The following is an 11,503-nucleotide window of genomic DNA, read 5'->3' on the forward strand; positions in this document are numbered from 1 at the left end:
CTCCAGCGTTCAGAGGAGGCTGCAGCAGCTCCCACCTTGCATTCCTCCAGAGTTCTGTCATACTCTCTTTCATCTTCCCTCACTCCTCCTTTGCCTTGCAGCTTCCAGGCACCCCTTCGTTCCTGTGGGAGGCAAAGGTTGCTTGGGTAATGGGGTCAGGGGACCTACCTCATCCAAAAAAGCTCCACCAGACACTGGGCAGGGACATGTGTGCCTTCACCCCTGAGGGTGACAGGCCTGGAGCGATGGTACTGGCACAGACCCTCAGGACCACAGGGAGCACACAGGTGTGGGTCTGGACTCTGCTGCTGTCTCTGGCTAGTGCAGCATTATGAAATTCAGACCTCAGAGCCATGTGCTTCAGACAAAACCACTTCTCTGGGCTCCAAGCCACAGTAACCGAGCAAAAAGCCAGCACACAAAGCACTGATAGGACAGACCACCAGCTGCCTGGAGCCTGAGTGCAGAGCCAGCCCCACCAGGGCACAGAGGACAAAGGTATCTCTACCCTTGATCTCTTACACACCCAGGGCACACAGCCCGTGGGCTCTCAGTAGCTGGAGGCAGTGTCAAGGCCACAACTGCAACATTTCACTCTGGAAAAAGAGCATGGCAAAACCCAAAGCTAAGCAGAGCTTGAGTTTTTTATTACAAAAGGAGATCTATTCTGTTTCAGTCCTTTGGTAATCCCGTTTCACCACAGAGTAATTCAGAGTCTTGAAAGAGTCCTTAAAGGCCTTGAATCAGCCAAGTGCAGGGAGACCTAAGCAGATGGATATGGTGGGCATGACCAGGTCAGCTTGAGGTGTCCTGGGCTGCTGCCCTGAGGTAATCCTGTATGCTTCTGGCAAGAGGTTCACTGTGAGGGAACATCGCCTGCTCCAGACATGAAACCAGGTACAAAGGGAGGGGCCTGAAAGAGAAGGGAACATGGCAGCAGTGAGGACTGCAGCATTCCTTTGCCATGCCCTAAGATATTTGTTCTGCAGGTCCCCCTGCTCTACCTGCAGCCTCTGCCCTCCCCATTTGGCTCCATGCCAGCTCTTCTGTACCCCAGGGAGTCCCACAGCCTGTGGCCTGTTTGAGCAGTCATCAGGGGAAGCTCCTTGGACACCTAAACTTCCCTCACAGCCTGACAGACAGTTTGTACTGCTGGACGTGAGATCTCACCCATCCCTCTACATACCTTCCCTGCCCTTGCTGCTGCTCATCCTGTCCAGAGGAGCTCTGGGAGAACTTCTGCCACTGAGCAGCTGCCTCCTGCTTTCGGTTCAGCTTCCACAAGGCCTGCACCAGGTAGGAAGCAGCACCTGGGTCACCTGCAAGACAGGAAGAAGGATCAGCCCTTATCAGAGAAGGAGCAAGTCCTCAGCACTGCTGTGGGTTGCAGGGTATTACAAAAGAAACTCAGAAGCCAGATGAGGGCAGTGAGTGTAAGGAGAGGTGATATAATGGGGATGAGGCCATCCTGGCTGTGTCACAGGCTCTAATTAACCCCAGGGCTGGCAGCCAAGGCAGATGGCATCAGCCCTGTGGCACAGCCTCCCACACCTCTGTTTGGACACAGACTGGGGTTTTTCCTTGCAGGCACATCTGCACCCCCAAAGGGAGGAAGCCACGGGCAGAACTGGGACCAGCAGGTCTGACAAATCCCGGTGAAGCTCACACCTTTTCAGCATGTCAAAGCACTGAACAGGAGAGAGCAGCCCTGTGAGCAGCACTAGCCATGCCTTTGCTGAGCTCAATACACAAATGCTCCCTTTGCAGGCCTCTGCATGGCCAGGCATGGACATGCTGCTTCCTCAGGTGAAGCACAAATCCACTCCTCTGTTCTGGAACAGCAGACCTGTCTGGGATAAAGCTGGCTGTACCAGGCTGGGGTCAAAGCAGGAAATTTCCAAGCTATCTGAGGGCACAGGTTGGTGTTAGGGTTCTGACAATAATTTTTTGGGTCTGTTTCTCCATGGCAGACCAGGCCCCACAGAAGTATCTCTAGCATGCAACATTGCTATTGGCCTTACTGTTGTCTTGGACACCTGAATAAATGCAGTATAAAACATAAGAACTTCCTGCTGAAGACAGCAAAGCAGCCTAGGAAAGATTTGTGGAAATCCCTTGTGTTCCTCACCAAAATGAGCCTCTTACCTGGTGAGATCTGCAAACTGTGCTGGAAATCCAACAGGGCTTCTTTGTGCCTCCCCAGCTCCAGGAACTGTGTACCTCGCCCAATAAGAGAGAGCAACCTGATTTTCTGGAGCACCTCCACTTCTGGCTGGAGATTCTCTGTCAAAGGAAGACACACACACCTGAAGACAGTATCCTCCAGATGTTCTCTCCCTTGTTACCAGCAGGCTGAGCCAGGTTAGCAGTCAGGACTGGCCAAGTATTTACGTGGGCTACTCATCTTCCAGCTCCAGAGACAGATGGCAAAGCTCAGCCTCTCTGCCAGGCTGGAAGAGGTCGGGAGGCATCAGCGAGAGTGAAGAATGTCAAGAGTCCAGAATGTTACATGGCTGTGGTGAACAGTGACCTCAGCAGCAGCCTGACCTCTGCACCACTGGCATGTATCTTTTCCCCAAAAACTGGGTTGGAGAAGCTTCCCAGTTCACAGCCCATTTAACTGCTAACTAGTCAGTGAAGAAGGAGGCAGAGCCAAGGTGAAACTCTGCTCCAAAAAAAACCAGTCTCTTCAGAGGTTTCAGCATGGCCCAGAACTACACCCTGGGAGGGACAACTGCCTCTTGCCAGAGTGATGCTGAGCCCACCACCTTGCCCCTGTACCTGCTGCTGCTGCCAAGGACACAGATCCCGACCCAGCTGAGGCCCCACACAGGTCCCACCTGTGTGGTGTCCTACCTGTCTGTTTGATGCCAGATCCATGAAGCTGGACACGCAGGAGATCACTGAGGCACCTGTGGGTAGGAAGCCAGAGGAATTTTGGAGCCAATCCTGGGCTGTCAGGCTTGTCAAGTTGTCAGGGTAGCCCCAGTGCCATGCTGTGTCCTGCCCTGGCCCCACCATCCATTGCTGCCTGCTGGGGAGGCCCCTCCTCCCAGCAAGGGTTTATCACCTGCTGAACTGTGTTATAGCTTCCTTGCTCTCGCCTAGCTTGGCCCGTGCCCAGCCCTGGTGCAGGTATCCAGCTGCTCTCCAGGCAAGGCAGCACAGGCTCTCCTTCTGGGACAGGAGTGCACCCGCCAGTTCTGCCCCTGGCAATGAGCACTCTGGGTGCTGCAGACTCTCCTCCACTCGTAACACACGTGGAATGTGGTCAGTTGTCCGTCTGATGACCTCCTCACACAGAGTTATGGCATCCTGGTGCCTCCCAGCCTGCTCCAAGGCAGACGCTGCTTCCAGGAACACCTCTGGGATCCTGGGCAGAGCTGAGCTACCATCCAGGGGCATCTGGGGAGCAAAAGTGACATCAGTGCTGCAGAACTGCAGAGTTCTCAGCCAAGCAGAATGACTCTTTGCAAACCGGGAACGTGGAGCTGCTGCCAACAAAGCTCAAGCCCTCTCCCACAGTCACTGGAGCCTGATGGGGCAGGCAGAAGATGGGGAGCACTCACAGTTCAGCAAAGTCAAGGCATCAGATCCCTACTCTGGAAGTGAAATCCAAAATCAGACTGACAGCTGCTCCCCACAGGGAAGGGGAAGCTGTCCCTCCAAACAGCAGTGGTGAGTGCTCTCACTGATGTGCTGATGTGAATCCAAAGGCAGACATGCCACAGACTGGGGGTGCCAGCCCCCGCCTCATTTCCTTCACATCTTAAACTAGACTCTGAAGCCTGGAGTCCAGGGCTGATGCCTGGGCCCAGCCCTTGGGACTGGATTTGGATCCCTCCAACCCTCATCCTCCAAGTCACCAAGGGAGCTCTTCACCAGGACACCTACCTGCTGCTGCAGCCCCTCCTGAAGGAGAGACAGAAAATCCAGGTAATGTTCCACTGCATCAGCCACCCTGCAACAGGAACATGACATGTGGTGGAAAGAGAAGTGCCATCAGCCAGGTGAAACCTGCATTGCCAGCCCGCAGTCTCTCCCTCTGCACTACACTCGCCCTGTTCACAATCTCCATGATTTGAGCACACCTATGACAGCAGTACTGAAATGGGCCATTTCCAGGAGCACAAGGAAAACTGCAGAACCCAAACAAGCAGCATGTTACAAGCAGACCAGAGGTACTGTTACCTCCCATCCTGGAGACACCGCTGTGCCAGAAGATACTTCACTTCAGAGGGGTGGTGCTGGCGAAGGAGAGAAGTGAGTACTGGCGTGTGGACAAGCAGCTCCGTTCGCATTAGGAAACAGGGACTAGAGGAAGCAGCTGCTGGAGGGTTTTTTCCCAGAGCCTGTGAAACAAGAACAGAAAATGGTCAAGTCTCAGGCAGCTGCAATCTTTTGTCACTTCTGATATCTGCAGATGCACCCAGGCAAGCAGAAGTGGTGCACTTCACAAGCACAGCTACATTATTCTCACAGCCATTTCCACCAAGAGCCATCAGGATTACACAGGGCCAGGCAGACTTCAGACTTCTGATCATCTCAGACATGGCACCAGGAGATTTTCAAGATCACCCAGATCACCTCAGGTTTTCAGTTCAAGGTGCTTTGAGCTGCCTGGAACACCATCTCCCATTGCAGCCACAGACCTAGTTAGACCATTTGTAAGGAGAGAGTTCCCTCCCCTCTCTGTATGTATCTGACAGTTTTCAAACAGCTGAAGAGATAATTCAGGGTCTACTGCTATGACCTACTACCCCAGGCAGGTGAATGCACACTTCCTCACTGCAGCCAAAATCTGCCCTTAAAGGCCTCTTTTACATTACATACTTTACTGAGAGATTGGTACTTTCTGACCTGAGAATATAAACCCCCAATCCACCACAAACATGAACTAGGACCCAAGGTCTTGCCACATCCAAACATGATGCTGAGCAGGAATTTCAGATCTTGCTGGACTCCTTCCTGGCCACTTGCTGAAGGCAGCACCATGCTATTTTGGGGACCCCTTCCAGGGTCAAGCAGCCTCCCAGAAGGAAGAAGCCTGCTTGAAACTCTGTGCAGGCTCTGCAGGGCAAAACTCACACCAGAACTACAGGAACCGGACAAACCTTGTAGAGCAGGGTCAGGGCCTGCAGCTCCGCATTGGTCTCTCCCAGGTCATGGTACACTGCTGCCACGTGGGACAGGGCAGGAAGGCACTGGAAATCTACCTGGAGGGCCCGTTTCAGGTGCTGAAGGGCTGTCTGAGGCTTGCCCTGAGTGGGTGGGAAGACATACATATTGAAAGGATATCTGGCTGATGTCTTTATTGTTTGGTGGGATCCAGATTCTTGCTCTGCTTCCCCAGGAGATCCCCATTAAGCCAAAGGCAGCACTTTAGCCAAAGGCAGCCCTCCTCAGGTTGGTTTTTGAACTTGTCTCTCTGCAGAAACATTTTTCAATCAGCCAAAATCTTTGCATGGATTTTGCAGCCTGTCCAAAGAGGCTTAGGCCACAAGGGCAATTTCTGCTTAAGGCGTTCCCACCCTGCAGAGGCTTTGGACCACACAGAGGCACTGTGGACATCAGCCTGAGCCTCCCCACCCCACAGCTGCCTTTCTCCTCTCTGCTGTCATTACCATTCGCTGAGCACAGCAGCCAAGACAGGTATAGATCTGTGCCAGTATCTTCTTGGAGCAGAATCCTCCAGCAGCTTCCTGAAGGAGGGAAAGGGCGGTGGAGAAGTTCCCAGCCTCCAGCTCCTGCAGCCCTAGGACAGACCCAATATCTTGGCTCTATGGCTCACCTTTCTGTCCCACCTGGCCCCAAACAGGTGTGGTGCCCTTTTCTTCCCAGTGCCATAGGGACTTGCCTGATCCCCTCCAAACCCAGCGATGCACAGCATGATAGTGCCAAGCTGCCATCTTTGCTTTAATGGTTTTGCAAGAGAACAAGCCACTCAGTGGAAGTGTCCAGCAGAAATAACAGAAGCTTCCAAGCCCAAGGTGCTTCCTCTGGCCCAAAACAAGGACAGGGGTATGTGCTGGGAAGGTTCACCTCCACATTCATCCCCAATGACAGCAGTGCAGATAGGGAAGCACACACAGAACCTTAGAATTTTTCCAGAACATCTGGGTCATTTCCCAGCAGGATGCTTTGAGATATCAATTAATTTATATTTACCACAACTAGTTATTTGCTTTTCCTTCAGTCTTCTTTTCAGGCTTCCCTCTGAGCCTGCTCTCACATAGCAGCACCATACTCACATCTGCCACCTGCCTGCTGGGAGTGCTGGTGCCACCCTTGAGTATTTTGGCTCCAGCTCTGTGGGCCAGAGCTCCTGCCATGCCTCCTGGCAGGAAGGCTCTGCATGAGCCCAAACACAGTGAGGCAGTGCTGGCTGTCCCCCAGGCTGCTGGGGTTGTCAAAACAGTAAAGGACAGAAAACAGGGCAGGACAGAACAGAGCAGCCAGAGGAGATCCATTGCCTGCTGTGACACCAAGCTACAGAGCCTCACAACAGCTTTGTATGGCTCTTGCAGCACCATAATCTGACAGGAACAATGTGCTTGCAACAAGGCAGGTTTCAGAAGATAGACAGAAGAAAGGAAAATCTTCATAAATCCCCTGCCAGCCTTCTGCTTTACAGTCACTGCAGGGCCCAGACACCTCCCCTAAAGTCACAGACAGCAGAGGAGCCCTGTGATAGTGCAGAGAAAGAATGAGCTGAGGAAAAGCAGGGAAGTTTTTGAATAAGGAATGTAAAGGCTGAGACTCAAGAGACTCAACCCAGACACACTTCCAAAGACACAGCGCAAAAAACCCCAAGGGTCAGTTTGCTTGGGAAGAGAAACCATGATAAGGGCAGGGAAAGTGGTGCTGGGACAGAGCAGCAGGAGGTTGTGCTGGCATGAGTACCTGCTGCCACAAACCTTGCAGGAAGGCTGCTGCAGTCCAGAGGATCTCCTTCAAGTCCTTGGCACTTTGTACAAGGGGTAGGGAGGTCTCCTCAGGAGGGACCCGCCATGCCTTGATCATGGAGAGGAGTTCATTCTGCCCCTCACTGCAGTGAGCTCTTTCTGGGTCCTGTGAAGGCACAGAGGAGAGAGAGCAGGGAATGCTGAAGGGAAGCAGGAAACACTGGTCCGAGGGCACAGAGATACAGGTCCCACCAAACCACTCAACACAGCTCCCTGCAGTGGGAGCAAACTGGGGAGCAATGTCCTACCATCTGTCCACTTCAGCTACAACCCCCTTCCTGTGGTGATTCCTGCCTGGCCTGGGGCATCACCGCCCCACCTCAGAGTGGGGTGCACCTCCAGGGCTTCCAGGCATCCAACAGATGGCTGCTGGAGTTTGTTCAGAAAGATGGAACCCATCACCAGCCCTTTGATCAGCAGGGAAGGTTCTGCATCCCACTGCTATTGCCTACAGAGTCTGCAAGTCCATCTGCAGCCCTCTTCCAGCCTGCCCAGGTCTTCTGTCTGACACATAGAAGTCCATGGCCCACACAGGCAGAATATTCTGGGATCCATTAACTCTCTCAGGGCCATTAGGCTATGCTGGGATGCCAAAGGGAGGATTGAATTGACTGACTGGGGAGCACTGATGGTTTCAGCTGTCCAAGTGCCACAACAACATTTTGCAGAGTGAGTTTTATGACAAACACAGTATTTATGCCAGCTCTGCTGGCATCTGCCTGTGCCCCATTACCTTAGCAGTGCTCAGGAGACGGAAGAGGCCAGCAACACTTCTCAGCTGGCTGGCTGCCAGCCACCAGGCTGCTTGCAGGGCCCCGAGGCGGTGCAGAGGTGCCTGCAGCTCCTCCACGGTTACCTCCTGCAGCACCTTTTCCCACAGCTCCTCTGTGCCAAGATCCTGTCCACAGGCCCCACAAGCCTCCAGAACTGAAAAATAAACCCAAGCAAAAAGACCTAGAGCTGTGAGACAATGAGTTGGTGCCCTGTAACAGATGCCCTGGATGCAAGAGGGAGAGAAAACCTCAAGCAAGCACAGACTCCTCATAGCAATGGAAGGAATGGAGTTGCAGGGCTGGTCTGGCCTCAGCAGAATGGAAAACGAGCTCTAAAAGAGTGGAGCTGACAGCAGCACACTCAGGAGAAAACACACAGAACAACTTAGACATAGACTCCAGCTCTGCTGAGCCCTCTTGAAGTCATTTGCCCTCAGGTAGGCATGTGCCAACACTGCAGATCCACCTGTGAACTGCAGCTTGTTTCAGTGAGTTTTCTTTGAAGACAGCACACCATAATTAAAGAAAACAATGATTTTCTACTGTCACAAAGACTTTGCTAGAGACTTGGCACCTTAAAAGTTAAAACATTAGAAACTCTTGTTTCCCTTGAAACCTCCAGCCCATCCCTGCAGGCAAGAGCAGGCAGACAGTTGCACATTGTCCCTGGCCACATGCCACTCCACCTCCGGCCCTTACAGGCAGAGCCTGGATGTCTGCTCAGTTCCCCCCATCTCCAGCTTTTCCAAGCACAGCCAGATGTGCCTGCCCAGTTTCCAGGTGGAGCCAGGCGTGTCTGTTCAGTTTCCCCAATCTCTGGCCTTCCCTGGCAGAGCCAGGACTGTTTGCTCACAGTTCCCACACCTCCAGCCAGTCACCAAGTATCTCCAGAGCACAGAGAATGCTCTCCTCACCCTGAGAACTCCCCAAAGAAGCACATGTTACCCCTGAGGAGCCCCTGGCGTATTCCTTCTGCTTCTCCTTTGATGGCAGAGTCAGATGCTCCCACAGTGAAAAGCAGGGAGTTGTAAAGGACAGTGAGTTCCAGAGGCAGGGCAGGGAGGGCAGCCGGCAGCCCTGTGGGCACAGAACAAGAAATTTATCTGGCTAAGAATAAACAGCCGTCCTTGCTCAGATGGCAACACCTGGCTTAGCAACAAGAAAAGCAGCTTGGCAAGAAGTTTTTAGTGATTGTGTTGTGATTTAGCCACTTGGGAGCTGCAGTGGCTAGATAGACAGCAGGAGACAGCACTCCAGATGCCAACATTCGTTTAGACATCTATTCCCCAGCTATCCAAATGCTGCAGTCCTCTAGCAGCTGGGCCTTTCAGCTCTCCCAGAAGAGCATCACAGCCTAATCTGTTCCAGTAGGTATCCACCCTTGCACACACTGTGTTTCTCTCCTTAGCACAGAACGGGTAAGGCTGGAAAGGACCAGAGTGGCTCATCTGATCCAACCTCCCTGCTCAAGTACGGCCATCTTAAAGCACACGGCACAGGACTGCATCCAGATTGTTTTTGAGTATCCCCAGTGAGGGAGACTCCTCAACCTCTCTTGGAAATTTGTTCTGATGTGCAGTCATCAGGATAAAATTAAACTTCATGTTCAGGTGGAACTTCCTGTGCATCAGCTCCTGCCCATTGCTTCGTGTCCCAGTGCTAGGCACCACTGAGCAGAGCCTGGTCCATCCTCTGACCCCACCTTGCAGGCACTGACAGACATTGATGAGGTCCCCTCTCAGTCACCTCTGCTCCAGACTGAACATGCCCAGATCACTTAGGCATTCCTTGTAAGAAGGCTGTGCCAGTCCCTTAATATTCCTTATTTCCCTCTGCTGGACAGTCTCCAGGAGCTCTGTGTCTCTCTTGCACTGAGGAACTGAGAAAACTGTAAATAAGGCTGCCTCACATCAGGCTTTCTCTGCATCACAGCTGTGTCAGGGAGCCTCTTCCCTCACTTCCCATGGAAAAGGCTGCCTCATTTTTATTTTTTACAGAAATCCCAAGGGTCTGCCCAGCAAGTTAAGGTGCAGGTATGGACCTGGACAGTAACTCTTTTGCTGGCCCAGATGAGCATAGGGCAACAGGGACCATTTCACCCTAGCTTGTAGGTGCTATCCAGGGATACTGGAGCTACAACCGGAGGAGCAACATTCATAAGCTAGAACACAAGAAACTCCACCTCAACTTAAGGAAGAACTTCTTTACACTGAGGGTGGCAGAGCACTGCAACAGCTGCCTAGGAGAGTCCTGGAGCCTCCTCTCCAGAGACATTCAAACCTCACCTGGATGTGTTCCTGTGTCACCTGCTCCAGGTGACAGAGGAACACATCCAAAGGGGTTGGACTGGGTGATCTGATCTTCAGAGGCCCCTTTCAACCCTGATGAATCTGTGATTTAATTCCTTTGCAGGCGCCGTTCAGCACGGGGCAGTGGGAACCGTTTCACCCCGCCCCCTTCACGTGTTTTTTTTTCCAGCACCGGGATCCCGGAGCTGCATGCCGGTAAACAGAGGTGTCAGGGAGCCGGCGCTTCCACGCCCACGCTTCAGGCCCGGGACTACAGTGGGAGGTGAAGGCGGGGCGCGGCGGCCGCCACTCACCGCGGATGCTCAGGAGCAGCTCCCGGAACTCGTCTCGCTGCTGCCGCCGCACCTGCGGCGCCTCTCCGCCGCACCGCGCCGTCTGCAAGGGACGCACTTACCGCCGGCCCGGCTGGGGAGCGGCACCGGCGGCAAGCCCGGTGGCTCGGGGAAGGGACGGGGGGGGAAGGAAAAGGACGTGCCGCACCGTCCATCGCCCGACCAGCGCCCGGCTGTGAGCAGCCCAGGCTCGCAGGCAGCTCCGCTCTCGCTCCGGCTCCGGTTCCGTCCCGCGCCGCCGCTTCATGGCCGCCGCCACCGCCCGCCGCCGCTTTCCCGCCCTCGCCGCCGATTGGCGGGAACGGCCGTCACCACGGCAACAGGGAAGCGCAGGGCCGAGGGGGCACGCGCGGGGAAGGGGGAAGCCGCGGAGGGACAAACCTCGGTGCACGGCGAAGCCACCAGCCACAGAATCGGCTACAGAATAACCCGAGTTGGAATAACCCGAAATCCAACCCCTGGCTCCACGCAGGACCCCACAAAAACCACACCGTGTGCACTGTCCACACGTTTCTTGAACTCCGGCAGGCTTGTAGCTGTGACCCCTAGCCTAGTTCCAGTGCCTGATCAGTCTCTCGGAGAAGTGCCTTTTCCTAAACCTCGAGAGTCCTGGATCACAATTCAACCTAAACCTCCCCTGACACAGGTTAAGGCCATTTCCTTGGGTCCTGTTGCTGGTTTCGGCAGAGATCAGCGCCTAACCCTCCATTTCCCCTCAGGAGAAAATTGTAAAAGAGGGTCCCCATGAAGGAGACCTCCAGACGGGATGGGGAGAGGGATAGAAGGAAACGACACAGCTCTCCTTGGCTCTCACCGTTTTATTTGCAGACAATTTTCACAGCTGCCCAGAGCCCCGTGCCACCCTCGGACAGCAAATCACACACGCCCGCCCGCCCCCCCCGCCCCCCATCCCGATAAATTGATTAATTTAACAAAGGAGCGAGCCCTCCCTGGCTGCCTCATGGGGTTGGTCGTCCCATACCCAGGGTGCCAGGTGAATGAGCACAGCCAACTTGCCTGTTTTGGAGGGGTTTTTGAAAGGAAAAAAAGTTCTGCTTCCCAGCAGAGACTTGAGCATCGCTTCCACCTTCCAGGTATAGCTGCTGGATGTGAATGAAAGCATT

The 11,503-nt window shown here is 53.8% G+C and overlaps 1 protein-coding gene across 3 annotated transcripts; it reads right to left on the minus strand.

Moving 5' to 3' along the window:
- Positions 1 to 626: 626 nt before the first annotated feature.
- On the minus strand, positions 627 to 11,248 carry FANCG (FA complementation group G). Of its 3 annotated transcripts, XM_015652674.3 has the most exons (14): positions 10,528 to 11,238; positions 10,341 to 10,422; positions 8,684 to 8,815; positions 7,699 to 7,892; positions 6,918 to 7,071; positions 5,625 to 5,755; positions 5,115 to 5,261; positions 4,192 to 4,352; positions 3,895 to 3,961; positions 3,071 to 3,405; positions 2,857 to 2,912; positions 2,146 to 2,283; positions 1,187 to 1,319; positions 627 to 913 (listed from the first exon to the last, which is right to left on the minus strand). In XM_015652674.3, the coding sequence occupies exons 1-14, from the start codon at positions 10,624 to 10,626 to the stop codon at positions 796 to 798; spliced, it is 1,947 nt and encodes a 648-aa protein (XP_015508160.1). In that variant the 5' UTR covers positions 10,627 to 11,238; the 3' UTR covers positions 627 to 795. The 3 variants fall into 3 exon arrangements, with proteins under 3 accessions (XP_015508160.1, XP_015508159.1, XP_033376322.1); XM_015652673.3 differs by lacking the exons at positions 5,115 to 5,261; positions 5,625 to 5,755 and having other exon boundaries at positions 6,904 to 7,071; XM_033520431.1 differs by lacking the exons at positions 627 to 913; positions 1,187 to 1,319 and having other exon boundaries at positions 2,165 to 2,450; positions 10,528 to 11,248.
- Positions 11,249 to 11,503: the final 255 nt, after the last annotated feature.

Source organism: Parus major, chromosome Z, assembly GCF_001522545.3.
Source record: "Parus major isolate Abel chromosome Z, Parus_major1.1, whole genome shotgun sequence".
In the NCBI taxonomy this organism is placed as follows: domain Eukaryota; kingdom Metazoa; phylum Chordata; class Aves; order Passeriformes; family Paridae; genus Parus; species Parus major.